The sequence below is a fragment of the Sus scrofa genome, chromosome 9 (genome assembly GCF_054392235.1).
Source record: "Sus scrofa isolate SSC_HxYL_T2T_F1_AM1 chromosome 9, Sscrofa_HxYL_maternal_Yorkshire_Landrace_v2.0, whole genome shotgun sequence".
Classification (NCBI taxonomy): Eukaryota; Metazoa; Chordata; class Mammalia; order Artiodactyla; family Suidae; genus Sus; species Sus scrofa.
Genome location: NC_139391.1, coordinates 120,840,871 through 120,863,158, shown reverse-complemented (window position 1 = coordinate 120,863,158; position 22,288 = coordinate 120,840,871). Strand labels below are relative to the sequence as shown.

At 37.9% G+C, this 22,288-nt stretch overlaps 1 protein-coding gene across 2 annotated transcripts in view; it reads right to left on the bottom strand.

Moving 5' to 3' along the window:
• The window catches only part of KLHL20 (kelch like family member 20), a 77,882-nt gene that overhangs the window by 20,838 nt on the left and 34,756 nt on the right, over window positions 1-22,288 (bottom strand). For both annotated transcript variants that reach the window (XM_005656716.4, XM_084977644.1), the window contains 2 exons: window positions 20,921-21,036; window positions 8,016-8,199 (listed from right to left, as the gene is read on the bottom strand). In XM_005656716.4, coding sequence (XP_005656773.1) covers window positions 8,016-8,199; window positions 20,921-21,036 — 300 coding nt within the window. The remainder of the gene's footprint in view (window positions 1-8,015; window positions 8,200-20,920; window positions 21,037-22,288) is intronic.

Here is a 22,288-nt window from a genome sequence, read left to right as displayed (position 1 = left end):
GGCTATGCTGGATCCTTGACCCACTGTGCTGGTCCAGGGATTGAACCCTCCCCTCCACAGCAACCTGAGCCAACTATACTTAAAAAAAATTTTAAGTATAGTTGATTTACAATGTTCCTTCAATTTCTGCTGTATAGCAAAGTGACCCAGCCACACATAGATATACATTCTCTTTTTTTTTTATACTATTTTCCATTATGTTCAACCCAAGAGACTTGACACAGTTCTCTGTGCCGTACAGTGGGACCCCAATACTTATCCATTCTAAATGTAATAGTTTGCATCTACCAACTCCAAACTCCCAGTCCATCCAACTCTCTCCCCACTCCACCCTGGCAAATATAAGTCTGCTCTCCATGTCCATGATGTTTCTGTTTTGTAGATAGGGTCATTTGTACCATATTTTAGATTCCACATATAAGTGGTATTGTATGGTATTTGTCTTCCTCTTTCTGACTTACTTCACTTAGTATGAGAATCTTTAGTTCCATCCATGTTGTTGCAAATGGCATTATCTTGTCCTTTTTATGGCTGAGTAGTATTCCATTGTATATATGTACCAAATCTTCTTAATCCATTCATCTGTCAGTGGACATTTGGGTTGTTCCATGTCTGGGCTATTGTGAATAGTGCTGCAATGAACATAGGGATGCATGCATCTTGTTAAATGAAAGTTTCGTCCAGATATATGCCCAGGAGTGGGATTGCTGGATCATATGGTAGTTCTATATTTAGTTTTCTGAGGAACCTCCATACTGTTTTCCATAGTGGTTGTTACCAAATTTATGTTCTCAACAAAAGTATAGGAGGGTTCCCTTTTCTCCACACCCTCTGTAGCCTTTGTTATTTGTTGACCTGTTAATGATGGCTATTCTGACTGATGTGAGGTGGTACCTCATTATAGTTTTGTTTTGCATTTATCTAATAATTAGTGATATTGAGCATTTTTTTCATGTGCCTCTTGGCCATCTGTATGACTTTTTTAGAGCAATGTCTGTTTAGGTCTTCTGTCCATTTTTCAATTGAGTTTTTTTTTATTCAGGTCTTCTGCCCATTGTTTGATTGGGTTGTTTTTTTGTTTTGTTTTGTCCTGTTTTATTTTTTTTGCTTTTGAGCTATATGAGCAGTTTGTATATTTTGGAGACTAAGCCCTTGTTGGTTACATGGTTTGCTTTTTTAAAAATGGTTTCCTTTGCTGTACAAAAGCTTTTGAGGTTAATTAGGTTCCAATGGTTTTTTATTTTTATTTTTATGTTTTTTAGTTTTGCTTTTTAGGGTCACACTGGTGGCATATGGAGATTTCCAGGCTAGGGGTCGAATCGGAGCTATAGCTGCTGGCCTACACCACAGCTCACGGCAACGCCGGATCGTTAACCCACTGGGCAAGGGCAGGGACCGAACCCGCAACCTCATGGTTCCTAGTCGGATTCGTTAACCACTGCGCCACGACGGGAACTCCTTACATTTAAGTCTTTAAACCATTTTGAGTTTATTTTTGTGTATGGTGTTAAAGAAGTTCTAATTTCATTCTTTTACATGTAGCTGTTCAGTTATCCTAGCACTGCTTATTGAAGAGACTATATTTCCTCCACTGTATGTTCTTCCCTCCTTTAGTCATAGATTAGTTGACCATAGATGCTTGGATTTATTTCTAACCTTTCTATCCTATTCCATTGATGTATATTTCTGTTTTTATGCTGACACCATACTGTTTTGAAGATTTCAGCTTTGTATTACAATCTGAAGTTAGGGAGTCTGATTCTTCCAGTTCTGTTTTTTCAATATAGCTTTGGCTATTCAGGGTCTTTTGTGTTTCCAAACAAATTTTAAAATACTTTGTTCTAGTTCTGTGAAGAATGTCATTGGTAGTTTGATAGGGATGGCACTGAATCTATAGATTGCTTTGGCTAGTATAGTCATTTCGATAATATTGATTCTTCAATCCAAAAGCATGGTATATCTTTCCATCTGTGTCATCTTTGACTTCTTTCATCAGCATCTTATAGTTTTCAGAGTACAGATCTTTTGTCTGTTTGGGTAGGTTTTCTTCCTAGGTATTTTATTCTTTTTGATGCAATGGTAAAAGGGATGGTTTCCCTAATTTTAATTTCTCTTCATGATCTCTCATTGTTAGTTTATAGAGATACAATCAATTTCTGTGCATTACTTTTGTATCCTGTTACTTTGCCATATTCATTGATGAGCTCTAACCATTTTCTGGTAGACCGTTTAGGACTTTCTAGCTAGTATCATGTCATCTCCAAACAGGGATAGTTCTACTTCTTTTCATACACACACACACACACATTTTTTTTTTTCCTTTTTAGAGCCACACCCGGGGCATATGGAAGTTCCCAGGCTAGGGGTTGAATCAGAGCTGTAGCTGCTGGCCTATACCACAGCCACAGCAACACCAGATCTGAGCCATGTCTGTGACCTACACCACAGCTGACGGCAACACCAGATCCTTAACCCACTGAGTGAGGCCAAGGATCAAACCTGCATCCTCATGGATTCTTGTTGGGTTTGTTACCACTGAGCCACAATGGGAATTCCTTCTTTTCTAATTTGGATTCCTTTTATTTATTTATTTTTTCCTTCTTTGATTGCTATGGCTAGGACTTCCAAAACTATGTTGAATAACAGCGGTGAAAGTGGACATCCTTGGTGTGTCCTGATCTTAGCAGAAATGCTTTCAGTTTTTCACATTGAGAATGTTAGCTGTGGGTTTGCCATATATGGTTTTTATTATATTGAGGTAGTTCCCCTTTATGCCCACTCTCTGGAGAGTTTTTATCAGGAGTGGATGTTGAATTTTGTCAAAAGCTTTTTCTTCATCTACTGAAATGATCATATGGTTTTTTTCAGTTTGTTGATGTGGTGTATCATACTGATTGATTTGTAGATATTGAAGAACCCTTGCATCCCTGGGATAAATTCCACTTGATCATGGTGTATGATCTTTTTCATATATATTTGGATGCTGTTTGTGAATATTTTGTTGAGGATTTTTGCATTTATGTTCATTAGTGATATTGGCCTGTAATCTTTTTTTGTGGTACCTCTGTCAGGTTTTGGTATCTGGGTTATAGCGGCTTCATAGAATGAGCTTGAGAGTGTTCCTTCCTCTGCTATTTTTTGGGAAGAGTTTCATAAGAATAGGTGTTAAATCTGTGAATGTTTGAGAGAATTCACCTGTGAAACTATCAGGTCTATGGACTTTTGTTTTTTGCAAGTTTTTAAATCACATTTTCAATTTCAGTGCTTATGATTGGTCTATTCATATTTTCTATTTCTTTTTGGTTCAGTCTTGGTAGATTGTACCTTTGTAAGAATCTGTTTCTTTTAGGTTGTCCATTTTATTGGCATGTAGTTGCTCATAGTAGTCTCTCATGATCCTTTGTATTTCTGCAGTGTCAGTTGTAACTTCTCCCTTTTCATTTCTAATTTTATTGATTTGAACCCTCTCCTTTTTTTAACTTGATGAGTCTGACTAAAGGTTTATCAATTTTGTTGACTTTTCAAGGAGCCAACTTTTGGTTTGATTGATCTTCCTATTGTTTGTGTGTCATTAATTTCTGCTCTAATCTTTATGATATCTTCTACTAATTTGGGGCTTTGTCTGTTCTTCCTTTTCTAGATGTTTTAGGTGTAAGGTTAGGTTGTTTATTTGATTTTTTTCTTCTTTCTGAGATAAGATTGTATTGCTATAAACTTCCCTCTCACAACTTCATGTGCTGTGTCCCATAGGTTTTAGATTGTTGTATCTTCACTGTCATTTGTCTCTAAGTATCTTCTGATTTCCTCTATGATTTCTTCAATGATCCATTGGTTGTTTAGTAGCATATTGCTTAGCTTCCAGGAGTTTGTGGTTTTTGCTGTTTTTTTTTTTTTTTTCTTGTAGTTGATTTCTAGTCTCATAGCATTGTTGTCAGAGAAAATCCTTGAAATAATATCAATTTTTAAAAATTTACCAAGGCTTGATCTGTGGCTCAAGATGTGATCTATCCTGGAGAATGTTACATGTATATATGTATACCTGAGAAGAATGTATGTTCTGCTGCTTTGGGATGGAATGTTCTATATATATCAGTTAAGTCTGTCTGGTTTAGCATGTCATTTAAGCCTATGTTTCCTTGTTGATTTTCGGTCTGGATGACCTGTCCATTGATGTAAGTGGGGTGTTATTAAAGTCCCCCAATATTACTGTGTTGCTGTTGATTTCTTCTTTTATGACTGTTAACAGCTGCCTTATATACTGTGGTGCTCCAGTGTTGGGTGATTATATTTACAATTGATATATCTTCTTGGATTGGTCCTTTGATCATTACATAATGCCCTTCTTTGTCTCTTGTGACCTTCTTTATTTTAAAATCTATTTTGGGGAGTTCCCGTCGTGGCGCAGTGGATAACGAATCCGACTAGGAACCATGAGGTTGCGGGTTCGGTCCCTGCCCTTGCTCAGTGGGTTAATGATCCGGCGTTGCCATGAGCTGTGGTGTAGGTCGCAGACGCGGCTTGGATCCTGCGTTGCTGTGGCTCTGTTGTAGGCTGGTGGCTACAGCTCCAATTCAACCCCTAGCCTGGGAACCTCCATATGCCGCGGGAGCGGCCCAAGAAATAGCAAAAAAAGACCCCCCCAAAAAAAAAATCTATTTTGTCTGATAGGTGTATTGCCACTCCTGCTTTTCCATTTGCATGAAAGACCTTTTTACATCCCTTAGCTTTAAGTCTGTATGTGTCCTTAGATCTCAAGTGAGTCTCTTGTAAACATACGGGTCTTGTTTTTGTATCCATTCAGTCTGTGTCTTTTAGTTGGAGCATTTATTCCATTTACACTCAATGCAATCATGGATAAATATGTACTTATTGCCAATTTCTTAATTTTTCTGGATGGTTATTTTGGGTCTTTTTTCTTCCCTTCCTCTTTTATTGTCTTCTCTTGTGATTTGCTGAATGTTATGTTTGGATTGCTTTTTCCTTTGTGTTTTTAGAGCCACACCTGTGGTATGTGGAAGTTCCCAGGCTGGGGTTGAATCAGAGATGCAACTGCTGGCCTATACCACAGCCACAGCAATGCCAGATCCAAACCATTTCTGTGACCTATACTACAGCTCAACAGCAACACCAGATCCTTAACCCACTGAACAAGGCCAGGGATGGAAACTGCATCCTCATGGATACTAGTTGGGGGTCATTAGCACTGAGCCACAAAGGGAACTCCTGATTTTTCTCTTTTTGTGTGTGCGTCCATTATAGTTTTTTGATTTCTGGTTCCCTTATATTTTGATATAAGCATCTATATGTGTACAGAATTATTTCCGATTGCTGGTTTATTAATTTCAAACGTATTTTCAATGTTCTGCATTTGTCCTCTCCACTTCTCATGCTTGCTAATTTTGATACATTTATCAATGGGTTACTTCCTACTTTTATATTATCTTTGCCTTTACCAGTGAGCTTTTTCATTTGTAATATTCCTATTTCTAATTGTGGCTTTTCCTTTTCTGCTTAGAGAAGTTCCTGTAGTAGTTGTTGGAGAGCTGGTTTGGAGGTGCTGAATTCTCTTAGCTTTTGCTTGTCTGAAGAGCTTTTGATTTTTCCATCAAATCTGAATGAGAGCCTTGCTGGATAGAGTATTCTTGGTTCTAGGTTCCTCCTCTTCATCACTTTAAATATATCTTGCCACTCCCTTCTGACTCGTAGGTTTCTGCTGAAAAATCAGCTGTTAATTCTTACGGGGGTTCCCTTGTATGTGATTTGTTGCTTCTCCCTTGTGGCTTTTAATATTTTTTCTTTGTGTTTAATTTTTGTCAGTTACAATTAGTGTGTCTTGCTGTGTTCTTCCTTGGGTTTATACTGTATGGGATTCTCTCTGCTTCCTTAACTTGAGTGTTTTCTTTCCCATAACAGGGAAGTTTTTGGCTATAATCTCTTCAAATATTTTCTCTGGCTCGCTCTCTCTTCTACTTCTGGAATCCCTGATGCAAACGTTGGTGCATTTATTGTTGTCCCAGAGGTCTCTTAGGCTCTCCTCAGTTCTTTTCATTCTTTTTCTTTATTCTTTTCTGTGGCAGTGATTTCCACCCACTCTGTCTTCCACCTCACTTATTCATTCTTCTGCCTCTGTTATCCTGCTATTCCTTCTAGTGTATTTTCCATTTCAGATATTGTACTATTCATCTTAGTTTGCTTGCTCTTTAAATCCACTAGCTCTTTGTTAAATATTTCTTTTAACTTCTCAATCTGTGTCTCAATTAATTTTGAAATATCCTGAATCACCTTTACTATCACTCTGAATTCTTTTTCAGGTAGATTGCCTATCTCCTCATCATTTAGTTGTTTTTGTGTGTTTTGTCTTGTTCCTTTGTCTGAAAGTTACTTCCTGTCATCTCATAATGGCTACCTTTCTGTTTACTGTCCCCTTGAGAACGGGTATGTAGATGTAGCAGGTGTCCAGTCCTGGAGTTCTAAGGGATGGTAGTGGTTCACATGTACCTGGAGCACATGATATGAGCAGCAGTATCACACTACCTCTCCTGGAGCTGAGTGGCTGCTAGGGAGTATGTGAGGAAAGCGGCAGTACTCTAAGTTCACAGGATTGCTTTTGTAGCATGTGGGGGCAGCAGTGGTTCCTGAGACCACTCTTGCTACTAGGTAGCTCTCTGAACTATTTCCTGTAGTTGGCAACATCAGCAGTACCTCTTGTGGTCCCTTCTCTTAGCCAGGGAGGCTCTGGGGACTGCTCTCTGCAGCTGGAGGGGCAGGTGCTGCTCTGAAGTTACTCTCCTTTTTGGCCACTCTAGGTATCTCTCTCTGCAGCCCCAGTGGCAGGGACTGCTCCCTAACTGTTGCTAAATGGCTTTCTCTATAGCTGCAGGACTTTTACTTCTGGCAGTCACTATCCCAGCTTGGCTGCTGGCAGGAATGCTCTCTGTAGCTGCCACAGATCAGAATGTAGACCAATGGGCTTCTTGCAGCTCCCTTGGTGTAGAATTAGTACAGCCAGCTTTTCCTGGTAGGCCAGTTTGAGGCTCCCACAGGGAACTTGTACCAGGGGGCCTCTCGAGGCTCCTTTGGCATGGGCTGCTGCAAGGCCACTGGCAGGAGCTCTGGAACTTGTGTTATTTGCCCGGGTGGTTACTCTGCCTGCTGCCATAAGTTGGGATGCTCCCCAGCTGTTGCTAGGCAGCATCTGCTGCTGGGTGGCTCCCACAGATGAAGCAGACAGGGTCCTTCAGACTCAGAGCACCTGCAGGGACAAGGCTGTATTAGCGGATCCCGCCCCTTCCCTCCAGCACCCCCAAACAGTGGCGCCTAGTCTCTAAGCCTGAATGGGTTGCCTCAGCTTACACCCTCAAATGTCACTCCCCTATACTCTAGACTCTCCAGGCTGTTTCTGCCCTGCCAACCCCAGTTTTTCCCCACATAGCTAACCTCAGCTCTCTCTTTGCGTGTAATCTCTAAAGCCAGTTTTAGTTCCCAATACCTGCTTGCACCAGCATACGGCTGCCATAGCACTGACCACTAGTGGAGGATTGTTTCCATTTTCACTGCTCCACACCTTCTGCTTTGTTCTCCTCCAATACTCTAAAGTTCCTCCTCTGTCCAGCTGATCTCCTCACCGGTGGGGGAACTTCTCAGGGTACAGAAGCTTTTCTTTTTTCCAGCTCCCTTTTAGGGGTGCAGGTCCTGTCTTGCTTCTTTTCTCTCTTTTTTCTTCTTTCTTTTGTCTTGTTCGGTTTCATGAAGTTTTTCTTGCTCTATCATAATCCTGAGGTCTTTTTGTCAGTGTTTAGCAAATTTTCTGTGCAAAGAGTTCCACATGTAGATGCATTCTCAGTATATCTGTGGGAGTGGGTGAGCTTCATGTCCTACTGCTCTGCCATCTTCCTCCCCCTCCACAGTTGGATTCTTAATCTACTGTGCCACAGCAAGAACTCCAAGTCATATATCTAATTAATATCTCAAACAAAACAATATGAATAGAGAAATTTCAAATTGGCCTTACTTACCTTTCAACACTATTGAGATAAGAAGATCCATCATGGCCTCCTACTGCATATAACAGGTCATCAAGAACACTGACCCCAACTCCACATCTCCTTTTGCTCATTGAAGCTACCATTCGCCATTCATTGGTCTGTGGATCATATCGTTCAACACTGGAAATGGCATCTCCACTGCACCAACCACCAACTGGGGAAGTAATAGAAATGGTAAGGAGAATACCTTTCCTAAAGTATAGAATATATCACTCATTTCTACCCTTTAAATTGTGACCTCTGCCTTTCTGGGTGTGTATATATCAAGGCAGGGTCAGATTCTGAGCTACTTTAATAGCTCCCATGGTAGGTCCATGTGTGTGACTACTGTGGCCCTGGCCCATGACTTTGGTGGATTAGGGCCTAAGGATCTCTGCTGGAAGCTTTGTGAACATAGCATCTCAGGATGCCAGCATTCCCAAAGCTGATGGCAGAGCTAACAGTGTAGTTGTGAGCCCACACAGGCAACACCACAGAGCACACTCCCTGGTAAATAGCTCTGCCCAAGGAATACTTATTGGCTTCTCTCCCAGCAGGAATGCTCCATTCTTGCCTACCTCACACTGCAGCTCAGAAATGGATCTGGGGCCTTCTATTCCAACAACTATGGAACAGACCTTGCCCGAGAGCACTGAGAACCACAGAACAAAGAGGCAGACCACTCAATATCCAGCAAAGGCTCTGGTCACCACAACACTAGCCACACGCCCTATCAGGGGGATAATGACCAGTACACACTGAGGAAACAGGCAGCAGACATCCTGTTACTAAAAACAGCCCCCATACCAAAAATATTAAAACCATGCAGGCTACAAAGGAATACTCCCATATAAAAATAGCCCTCCAATACTAGAGTAGATTATTGTTTCTCCTAAGCTAATAGAGCAAGAGAAATACAAGTAAAATGAAGAAGCAGAGGAACTATTCCCAATTAAAAGATAAAGAGAATTCTCCTGAAAGGACAAACAATGAAACAAAGTTCTTCAGTCTAAAAGACTGAAGGAGTTCAAAAAGGAGATATGAAAATACTGAAGGAATTAAGAAAGGCTATTGATAAAAATGCAGATTACTGAAAAAGAAACTAGAAACTGTAAAGGAAGAAAGAAAAATTAGAAAACTCATTCACCAAGATGAAAGCTGAGCTTAAAGGCAATGAACAGAATGAATAATGTAGAACAATGCAAAAGTGATCTTAATGATAGAATAATGGAAATCACCCAATCAGAGCAGCAGACAGAAAGTCAAATGAAACAAAATGAAGGCAATATAAGAGACCTATAGGATAATATAAAGTGTGCCAATCTACACATAATAGGGATTCCAGAAGGAGAAGAAAGAGAAAAAGGGATTGAAAATGTATTTGAAGAAATTATGGGTGAAAGTTCCCCAAACCTAAAGGATTCTGATATCCAGTATAGGAAGAAGAGAGGTTCCAAAACGTGATGAACCCAAATAGACCTCAAGACATATTATAATAAAAATGGCATAAGTTAAAGGTAAAATAGAATTTAAAGGCAGTAAGAGAAAAACAAAGAGTTATTTACAAGGAATCCCCACAAGACCATCAGCTGATATCTCTACAGAAATGCTGCAGGACAGAAGGGTGTGGCAAGATATATTCAAAGCCCAGAAAGGGAAAAATATGCAACCTGGGATACTCTACCCAGCAAGATTATCATTTAGAATAGAAGGAGAGATAAAGAATTTCTCAGACAAGCAAAAACTAAAAGAATAGAGCAATAACAAACATATCCTAAAAGAAACAGTGAAAGGTCTTCTCTAGGTAGAAAAGAAGAATCTATAGGAAAGAGAAAAATCACAAATGTAAAGCACTTAAATAAGCCAGTGCACAGATTAAAAACAAAATAAAAAATTTCTTTGAAATCAATGAAAACCACAATAAATAGCAAAAGGATGAACATGAAGATGGTAAAAAAGGACATCAAAATCAAATGTGTGAGTGGAGAGTAAGAAAATAGATTTTTTTCCCCCAGAATGTGTTTGAGCCTATATGACAACCAGTTTAAAGCAAGTAGTTATAGGAAAAGGTTAACATACTTGAAAAACAGGGCAACTACAAATCAAAAACATACAAGAGATAAACAGAAACCAAAAAGAAGAGAACACAAGCATAATGCAAAAGAAGATTATGAAACCACAAAAGGAAAAATAAGAAAGGGTTAAGAAGAAATATAAAATCAGCATGAAAACAGGTTTAAAATGGCAATAAGTATATATCAATAAATACCTTCAATACTCCAATCAAAAGATATAGAATGACAGATTGGATTTATAAAAAACAAAACAAGAGCCTATAATATGCTGCCTACAAGAAACTCACTTTAGAGCAAAGCATACACATAGATTGAAAGGGAGGGGATGGAAAAAGACATTTCATATAAATGAAAATGACAAGAAGGTGGGGGTCATAATTAAAACAAAGCTTCTAAAAAAAGATAAAGGAGGTCACTATATAATGATAGAAGGATTAAGACAAGAAAAGGATATTACTCTTGTCAACATATATGCACCCAAAATAGGAGCCCCCAGATACATAAAACAAATACAAACAGACAAAGGAAGAAACTGATGGGAATACAATAATAGTAGGAGACTTTTTTTTTTTTTTTTTTTTTTTGTCTTTTTGCCTTTTTTTTCTTTTTCTAGGGCCGCTCCTGCAGCATGTGCAGGTTCCCAGGCTAGGGGTCGAATTGGAGCTGTAGCCACTGGCCTACACCAGAGCCACAGCCACGCAGGATCCGAGCCACGTCTGCGACCTACACCACAGCTCACAGCAATGCCGAATCCCCAACCCACTGAGCGAGGCCAGGGATCAAACCCGCAACCTCATGGTTCCTAGTCGGATTCGTTAACCACTGTGCCATGACGGGAACTCCAGTAGGAGACTTTTAACACTCCACTGACATCAATGGATAGATCTTCACGACAGAAAATCACTAAGGCAACAGAAATCCTAAATGAGACAATAGAACAGTTAGATTTAACTGATATTTTCAGGACTTTCCAAAAAAGGAGAATATACATTCTTTTCAAGTGCACATGGAACATTCTCTAGGACTAACCACACACTAGGACACAAAACAGGCCTCAACAAATTTACCTTGAGACAAATGATAATGGCAACAAAACTCTACAAAATCTATGGGATGCAGTAAAAGCAGTTCTTATCGAAAGTTTATAGAGATACAGGCCGCCTTCAAGAAGCAAGAAAAATCTCAACCCAACCCACCATCAAATGAATTAGAAAAAGAAGAACAAACAAAACCTAAAGTCAGCAAAAGGAATGAAATAATAGAAATCAAGAGGAAATAAATAGATTGAAAAAAAAAAACAACAGAAAAAAATCAATAAAATCAAGAGCTGGTTGTTAGAATGTGTAAATAAAATTGACAAATCTCTGGCCAGTCTCACCAAGAAGAAAAGAGAGAAGAATCAAATAAAATAAGAAATGAAAGAGGAGAAATTACAACTGACACCACAGAAATACAAAGAACCATAAAAGAATATTATGAACAATATATTACATGCCAACAAATATGACAACCTACAAGAAATGGACAAATTTCTAGAAACAGCCTACCAAAACTGAATCAAGAAGAAATAAATAACTTAAACAGAACAATCACTAGAAGTGAAACAGAATCTGTAATTTAAAAACTATTACATTTAGAATGGTTAAGCAGTGAGGTCCTGCTGTACAGGACAGGTAACTATATCCAATCTCTTGGGAAAGAACATGATGGAAGATAGTATGAGAAAAAGAGTGCATATAAGTAAGACTGAGTCATTATGCTGTACAGGAAAAATTGGCAAAACATTATAAATCAACTATAGTTTAATTAAGAAAAAGTAAAAAATGAAAAACTCTTTACAAACAAAAGTCCAGGACCATATGGCTTCACAAGTTGAATTCTACCAAACACACAGATAAGAACTTATACTGATCCTTCTCAAACTCTTGCAAAAGACTGAAGAGGAAGGAATACTCCCAAAGACAATCTATGGAGCCACCATCACCCTAATACCAAACTAGGCAAAAACACTACCAAAAAAGAAAATTATAGGCCATTATTTTTTATAAATATAGATGTAAAAATTCTCAACAAAATATTATCAAGCTGAATCCAACAACACATTAAAAAAATCATATACTATGACCATACTGGATTCATCTTCAGGGTCACAAGGATGGTCCAACATATATAAATCAATGTGATACCACATCAACAAAAGAAAAGACAAAAACCACAGGATCATCTCAATAGATGCAGAAAAAGCATCTGACAAAGTCCAATATCCATTTATGATAAAAACTCTTACAAAATTGGGTAGAAAGGGAACATATCTGAATATAATAAAAGTTATTTATGACAAAACCACAGCCAGTGTAATACTCAATGGTGAAAAGCTGAAAGCCTTCCTGCTAAAATCTGGATTAAGACAAGGAGGCCCACTCTCACCACTTCTATTCAACTTAGTATTGGAAGTCCAAACCACATCAATCAGACAAAAAGAGGAAAAAAGAAATGCATTCAAACTGGTAAGGAAGAGATAAAATTGTTATTAAATGCAGATGACATAATACTACATATAGAAAACCCTAAAGACTCCACACAAAAACTACTAGAATGCATAAACAAATTCAGCAAGGTAGTAGGATACAAGATTAACATATAGAAATCTGTTGCATTTCTTTGCACTAACAGTGAAATATCAGAAAGGGAACATAAATAATTCCTTTTAAAACTGCACCAAAAAATAGTAAGAAACCTCACCAAGGAGGTGAAAGATTTATATGCTTGAGAACAACAAAACATAAATAAAGGAAACTGAAGATAATTCAAAGAAATGGGAAGCTATCCCATGATCTGGGATTGGGAAACTTAATATTTTTAAAATGGCCATATAGCCAAAGCTAGATTTAATGTGGTCCCTATCAAATTACCTGTGACATTTTCCACAGAACTAGAACAAATAATCATAAAATTTATATGGAACCATAAAAGACCCAGAATTGCCAAAGCAATCCTGAGAAAAAAGAACCAAGCAGGAGATATAACCCTCCCAGACTTCACATAAAACTACAGGAATCAAAAGGGTGTGGTACTGGCATAAAAATAGACATATGGATCAATGGAACAGAATAGAGAGCCCAGAAATAAACCCACACACCCAGGATCAATTAATCTTCACCACAGGAGGCAAGAATATACAGTGGAAAAAGGCTCTTCAGCAAGGGGTATTGGGAAAGCTGGACAGCTGCATGCAAATCAATGAAGTGAGAATATACTCTCAAAGCATACACAAAAATAAACTCAAAATGACTCAAATACTTTAATATAGGACATTATACCATAAAACTAGAAGAGAACATAGGCAAAACATTCTCTGCCACAAAATGTACCAATGTTTTTTTAGGTCAGTATTAAAAGGCAAGAGAAACAAAAACAAAAATGAACAAATGTTACCCAATCAAACTTATAAACTTTTGCATAGCAAAGGAAACCATAAACAAAACAAAAAGCTTACAGAATGGAGAAAATATTTACAAATGATGTGAATGACAAGGTCTTACTTTCTGAAATATACAAACAGCTTATACAGCTCAATTTGAAAAATAAAAACAGGAGTTCCCATCGTAGTTCAGGGGAAACAATCTGACTAGGAACCCTGGCCTTGCTTCGTGGGTTAAGGGTCTGGTGTTGCCATAGGCTGTGATGTAGGTTGCAGATTCAGCTCAGATCTGGCATTGCTGTGGCTGTGGTGGAGGCTGGCAGCTGTAGCTGTGATTGGATCCCTAGCCTGGGAACCTCTATATGCTGTGGGTGGCCCTAAAAAGCCAAAAGGAAATAAACAAACAACCACCAAAAAAACAACCCAATCAAAAAATGGGCATAAGACCTAAATGATATGTTTTCCAAAGAAGACATACAGATGACCCAAATAGACATTTCTCCAAAGAAGACACACAGATGGCCAACAGGCATCTGAAAAGATGTTCAATATCACTAACTATCAGAGAAATGCAAATCAAAACTACAATGAGGGATCACCCCACACTGGTCAGAATGGCAATCATCAAAAAGTTTACAAACAGTAAATGCTGGAGAGGGTATAGAGAAAAGGGAATCCTCCTACACTACTGGTGGCAACATAAACTAGTACAACTGCTATAGAAAACAGTTTGGAGGTTCTTCAGAAAACTAAATATAGAACTACCATATGATCCAGCAGTCTCACTCCTGGGCATATATTTGCACAAAACTATAATTCAAAAAGATACATGCACCACTATGTTCACTGTTGCACTATTTACAATAGCCAAGACATGAAAAAAATCTAAATATCTATGGACAGATGAATGGATTAAGAAGATGGGGTACATATATACAATGGAATACTACTCAGTCATAAAAAATGAAATAATGCCATTTGCTGCAACATGGATGCAACTAGAGAGATCATACTAAATGAAGTTAGAGAAAGACAATTACCATATGCTATTACTTATATATGGAATCTGAAAAAAGATACAAATGAATTTATTTATAAAACTGGAAGAGATTCACAGGCATAGAAAACAAAGTTATGGTTACCAAAAAGGCAATGGGGAGGAAGGATAAATTAGGAGCTGGGATTAACACATATACACTGCTATATGTAAAACAGATAAATAACAAGGTCCTACTATATGTATAGCCCAGGGAACTATATTCAGTATCTTGTAATAAACTATAATGGAAAAGAATCTGAAAAAGATTATATATATATATATATATATGTCATCTGCTGTACACCCAAAACACAACTGTACTTATAAATGAACTATACTCAATTAAAAAAAACTCAATGTGCTGTATACATTTTATTTTATAATATTTCATTTAAATTAGGGTTATACAACTAATACTAAATCACATTAAGTTTTGTATATATCAACTTGCTTAAATTTTAATTCTGTTCTGGGATATATGTTAGAAATCTCAATATCAGAGAAAACAACTTCCAAAATTTAGCTATAAAAGTGAGGGATATAAGTATTTGAGAAAAAATTAAATAGCCTAATCATTAAACTTCACACACAATTTTATAATGGAAACCATTAAAATCAGCTTTTTACTGGATTACATGGCTCCAAATCAAATTAATATCACTTCATAAAATGTGTTCTTTGATACTAAAGAAAAAAATAAGTTGTCAGGAAGTAAAATTTAAATCTTTGCTGTGACATGGGGAAACAAGAAAAAGAAATGGCTGTTCAGTTACACTGCCTCATGGCAATTTTATGTGTATTATCATTTCCAAGGCAGCAGATGATGGCATAACTGGGATAGAACTAGCAAGTTATTATTATAAACCAAGTATACTGTACTTAGCAAAATAAAGTGTATGCACTAGTTTTTGCCGTGGAAACTCTCAATTTGTGTTGAGTGATGTATGGAAGGAAAAATATTGCTGAAAAGCGGACATATAGTTTCATCTGTTGACTCTAAAAAGAGTTACTTCAAAGGTAGACTTGGTCAAAAACTGTTACCTTAAATTAGGCAATCTTCATAAAAATATCTAGATTAAGAATTGCTGTCTGTGAAAACTAAAAATCTCAAATACAGAATTGAGAAGCATGAGAGGACAAGCCAGAAGACATCAGCAGGAGTAAAATGCTCCCAAGTAAAAAGCTACTAAGATTACAGATTTGAACTTAGGCATCCGGGATGAGGAAAGGAAGATTCAATTTTCCAAAGTTAAGTAAGAATTGATAATATGGCATTCCAAAGATAATGAAAACAAAATACCAGTAAAAACCAAAGCAAATCAAGGATCAAGTTTTAAACAGAAACAGATGGATCAAAATCTAAAACAATGTCTGTGAACATTGGAACTCTATTCACTCAAGAATAGAGTTCAGATCGGGATAACATAAAAAGACTGAGAAAGCAGGGACAACCAATACTAGCTATAAAGAAAACGACTCAATGGCTTTTCTCTACAAATGAAAATAGAAACCTTAATAGTGACAGATGATTTAACTTTTCTTTGAGTTTTTCTGTTAATCAATATTCTACACTACCTGTGTAGGCACTTCTATAATTAGAAAAACATGAATTCCCATTGTGGCTCAGCAGTAATAGTAACAAACCTGACTGGCATCCATAAGGACTCAGATTTGATCCCTGGCCCCATTCCATGGGTTAAGGATCTGGCATTGCTGTGGCCATGGCATAGGCTGGCAGCTGCAGCTCCAATTCATCCCGTAGCCTAGGAACTTCCATATGTGGCAGATGGCAGATGCAGCCCTTAAAAAATAGAAAAAGAAAAAAATTTCATATACAAAGTGGCTTTAGTATCCATTAATGCTTTCTAAATTTCCTTTTCCATTAATCATGATGAGTCTACACTAATTTCTCACTAGTGCTCCTCAGGATCAACAGCATGCAATTAATCTTTATTGAGTGCCTGCTCTTTCAAGATTGCTACACAGTCTGGAAACTACAAAGATAAATCAGAAATGGTCCTTGCTCTAAAGTAGTTAACAACAGAGTAGAGGAATAGATACCAAATCAGCAATATAAAATTATAAGATTATTAGCAAGAGTTGAGATCATGAAAATGATCCAATTTAACTGGCAAAGTGCAATTTCATAAACCATTATTTGCTCAAAAGGGACAAATGAGATTTTAGTGAAACACTGAAAACTTGGCACCTGACAATTTATTATCATGTCACATTGAAAGAATATGGTGAGAACTAGTAAGATAGAAATGCCGGTTGTTGAATAATTCAAATGAAGTCAAGTTTAAATTTCTATTTAATAGAGTTACATTACTGTCTTAAGAGCAGTAAGCATTTCCACAGGTATACTTTGACTAGTTCCACTAGATTGGTACCCTCCACTGAATTGAGAAGGAACCCTGGGCCTGAAATGTACCTTCTTTCTTTCTTTTTTTTTTTTTTTGGTCTTTTTTTAGGGCTGCACCCGCAGCATATAGAAGTTTCTAGGCTAGGGGTCAAACTGGAGCTGTAGCTGCAGGCCTACAGCACAATCACAGCAATGTGGGATCTGAGCCATACCTATGACCTAGATCACAGCTCACCGCAACACACTAAACTAGGCCAGGGATCAAACCCGCATCCTCGTGGATATCAGCTGGGTTCGTTACTTCTGAGCCCTGATGGGAACTCTCTGAAATGTAATTTTCATATATCTATTTGGCTTAGTCTTTAGCTTTTGATCACAGGGAGGTTCTCTTCTGTTCCATTTTCCCCTGAATTCCCATTATCCTCCCCTCTTCCTTAATCTAGTTCTTAATCATTGCCAGATATCCTGAGGCTGAGACGGACAATAGTGTACCATCAGGTACACTACTGCAGGCACTATAACTAACAGCAAAATAAAATAGTTAATAGATCTTGGTAACAATGTATCTACCTCCACAAAGATGACCCTACTGCTAGAATTCCTGAAACTAACATGACATCATGAAACTAAACTACAGGTATCAAGTAATTAGATCTTACATCCTTCTAATGAAAAAATACAGACAATTGACTTTCAAAATGGGGAAAGAGAAACTCTGATGTAACTTACAGCATTCTTGTATGAATAGGTAGCTGGCACAACAAACCACTTCTATAAATAAAAGACCCAAAAAACATAATTTATCTAGTTTAACCAACAAAGCTAAACAAATGTCATAAAAGCTTCCCTGGGAACTTAACCAGATTTGGCAATGAATTTATTCACCAATTTATGGCAATTATAGATGCTATGTGGGAGTGAGGAGGCAGATGTACAGAACTATGAGCATGCAAACAAGTGTCTGGGCAAACTCACATGAATACATGAATGTGTACTGGCACATGCATACATAGGAATGAAAGTCACAGTAGTAAATAAGAATAATAGAAATAAACCTGTTAATAACAATGAACAGAAACATTAGGATACTGGGGGTATAGAAGAGTTAAGTACATGATGAATTAATAATAATAAAGTTTAATAATTGCCTGAAATCTAAAACAAGAATGAAGGAATTCTTTAAAAGAGAAGGAACTCATGGAGTTCCCGTTATGGTTCAGTGATTAACGATTCCGACTAGGAACCATGAGGTTATGGCTTCGATCCCTGGCCTCGCTCAGGGGGTTGAGGATCCAGTATTGCCCTGAGCTGTGGTGTAGGTTGCAGACGCGGCTCGGATCTAGTGTTGCTGTGGCTCTGGTGTAGGCTGGCGGCTACAGCTCTGATTAGACCCCTAGCCTGGGAACCTCCATATGCTGCCAGTGCAGCCCTAGAAAAGACAAATAAAAATAAAAAATAAAAGGGAAGGAACTCAGCCATAAAAAAGAACAAAATGATGCCATTTGCACCAACATGGATGGAACTAAACATTATCATATTAAATGAAGTAAGTCAGAGAAAGACAAATACTATATGATATACAGCACAAATGAACTTATCTACAGAAAGGAAACAAACTCATGGACATGGAAAACAGACTTGTGGGGGGAGTTCTCATCAGGATTCAGGAGTTAATGAACCCAACTAGGATCCATGAGGATGCAGGTTTGATCCCTGGCCTCGCTCAGTGGGTTAAGGATCCAGTGTTGCCGTGAGCTGTGGTGTAGGTCACAGACATGGCTCAGATCTGGTGTTTCTGTGGCTGTGGTATAGGCCAGTAGCTACAGCTCCAATTGGACCCCTAGCCTGTGAACCTCCATATGCCGTGGGTGTAGCCCTAAAAGACAAAAAAAAAAAAAAAAGCCACACCAAAAAACAGACTTGTGGTTGCCAAGGGGGAGGGCGAGGGACTGGGAGGGACTGGGAATTTGTGGTCAATAGACTGAAACTATTGTATTTGGAGTGGATAAGCAGTGAGCTCCTGCTGTATAGCACAGGCAACTATATCCAATTACTTTTTTTTCTTTTTTGGTCTTTTGTCTTTTTAGGGCCACACCTGCAGTATATGGAGGTTCCCAGGCTAGGGTCTAATCGGAGCTGTTACTGACAGCCTACGGCCAGAGCCACAGCAACGCGGGATCTGAGCTGTGTCTGCGACCTATGCCATAGCTCATGGCAACGCCAGATCCTTAACCCACTGAGCCAGGCCAGGGATTGAACCCGCAACCTCATGGTTCCTAGTTGGATTCGTTTCCGCTACGCCACGATGGGAACTCCAAAATCCAATCACTTGTGATGGAACATGATGGAGAATAATGTGAGAAAAAGAATGTATATACATGTATAACTGGGTCACTGCTGCATAGCAGAAACTGACAATATTGTAAATCAACTACAATAAAAATTTTTAAAAAATGAAAGAAGGAAAAATTTTTAAAAAATGATGATTAGAGAAAAAGAAAACTTGGCAACAATTTTCTTTTTGAAGAAATGTTGCAACTGTCTGTGTGAAGAAACACATGGAAAAATTTACAAAGGAGAATTTAAACATAAATTATCAATTTTTCCTTCAAAAAATGTAGGGAAAAATACCTTCTCACATGCCAAGAGAAGACAAAATTGGAGGGGAAAAGATAGGCAAGTGGATAGGCTGATAGGAAAGCATACTATGCTCCAGTGATTGCAGAGAACTCCCTGACAAAAAGGAATAGAACACTTCACATGTCAAAATGGGAAAAGAGAATCTGAAGATGCCTACATTTAAGAGCCATGGAATTACTGGAACTTCGAAGTGTAAATACAAAGACTATAATAGGTTCCAGCTAGCTTCATGAATCAGGATTTGAAAAAAATTAAAGTGAAAGAACTTGCTATGGACTGATGTTTGTGTCCCTTCCAAATTCATATACTGAAATCTAATCATCAATGGTATCAGGAGGTGGGGACTTAGACGGATGTGCTTATTAGTTCATGAGGGCAGAGCCCTCTTATAAAAGAGAATTCAGACTTTGGAAAGATCCCATGTTCTTCCTCCACCTGGGAACATAGCAAGAACATGAGATGTCAGTCTGTGAAGAGAGAGGAAGGGGGCCTTCACCAGACACCAAAGTCTGCCAGCAACTTGATCTTGGACGTCTCAGCCTCCGAAACTAAGAGAAATAAGTTTCTGTTGTTTATAAGCCACCCAAGTCTATGGTTTTTTGTTACAGCAGTCTGAATGGACTAAAATAGAATTAGTGAGAAGTTTTACCAAACAGTGAGAAAGTTGTCATTCAAGTGAGTAAGGGAGCTGAATTTACATGGACAGAAGTGAACCATTTAAGATTGAAAGTTTTCATGAGATTTTAAGGGTGGACAGTAGAGCTAGGAAAGAGTGTAAACTGTTTTAAGATTTTTCTGTGTGTGTTGTGTGTGTGTGCCTTTTCTAGGGCTGCTCCTGTGGCATATGGAGGTTCCCAGGCTAGGGGTCTAATTGGAGCTGTAGCCACTGGCCTATGCCAGAGCCACAGCAACACCAGATCTGAGCCATGTCTGCGACCTACACCACAGCTCACAGCAACACCAGATCCTTAACCCACTGAGCAAGGCCAGGGATCGAACCCACAACCTCATGGTTCCTAGTCGGATTCGTTAACCACTGAGCCACAATAGGAACTCTGTGTTTAAGATTTTTTTTTTTTGACAGTTCTGTGTAATTATGAGGTGGCTCGCACACTGGAATAAAAATTAATGCGTGGTATTCATTGAAACAAAACATCCACTGTATGACATTTTTAGATTTATATAAATCTCTTTTGGAGGGTACCAGTGTTGGATCATGAGTTAAGAGTCAAGATACATCATATGTTATTATGTATTTCTCTTATGAAAGTGGATGTCACAACTGTCCAAGGGACTATTCAAATGACAATTTCTCATGTGGGAAAATATTCGGTTTAGTCACACTAAGATCCAAACCTGCGAACAGTACTTCTCCACATCTGATAGGTTTCCGTGGTCTTGTCCTCGGTCCTTGCATTAGCGGTCGTTCTTGAGGCAACAGAAGATAGTTTTTAGCCTCATCTACCAAGTCCCTGTGGAAAAAATTCTGCTTTTATTCCAGATGTTTAAATAATGCTGTTAGTCAAATCCCAATATGGTTTAGGAATATATAAGATGGTAAAAAGGAGCAAGTATTAAATCAAACCAAATCACAAATGCCAGCCAATATTAAAAAGGTCACAAACATGACAGCAACAATGCCAGTCATACTATTAGCTGTGAAATGATTGGTATTTCCATCATGACTTCATATCTCACTGCAAATTTAGTCTAAAACTCAATATGCCTGAGGCTAACAATAACTTATGAGAAACTAAAGATTATAACTTAATTACCAGCCTGCATAGTTACTGCTTTCTAACAAATTTATTAGATTTTGCAGGATACTGACAAAGTAGCACATCAGTCAAGGCATTAGAGATCTGCTAGATTGATTAAAATAATAGAACTAGGTCAAAAGATTGGATTGCTAGAAACTCTACTGTCCTTTAATATTAACTTGCTATCAGGTTGTGTATGAATAGTTTACTCTCAACAAGTCTACTAGGATGGACAGTTTTTTTTTCTATTAAGGTACTTTATGTAAAGAACCTAGTAATCATACTTGTTAGATACAATATCCTAATTCAAACTATTTATGGACTTATTTCACTTGAGTCTTTTGAGTGATTCAGTGACTAATGCAAATGCAATCTTTTAACTCTGTTTTCTCTCAACTCTGAAAGTGTTTCCTAAACTACACTATTACTTTAATTATTTCTCTAATTATTTTATGTTACAACGAGTAATTTATTACTGTTGGACCAGTCCCAGGCATGTCCCAGTTATGCGACTTTGCTAAGGCCCCTTCTGAGTTTATTCATGCTAAAAACAAAAACAAACAAAACTCTCCAAAACTCCAAGTTGATGACCAAGAATTCTTTCTAGCTTCCTCAGCTAAAAACAAAGACTATGATCTTTTAATAGGTGGTTTGTAATTAAATTGCTTAGGGGTTCCTAGAAAGAGTGCAATAGAATGAATACTTAGCAGCCAACACAAAATTAACAGTAACAACAACAACAAAGTCTTAACATATTACCTCATTTAATCTCCACCACAGCCCAATGGAATAGATACTATCACTATCCCTATTTTATAGATGAAGGAACTGCAGCAGAAAGAGGTCTAAATAACTTGACTAAGGTCACACGGCTAGTAAACAATAATTCAAAAGGGACTTACACATAAGTATCTTTACGTTCTGCATTGGAATCAGTACAATCTGATTTATATTTTATAAGAGG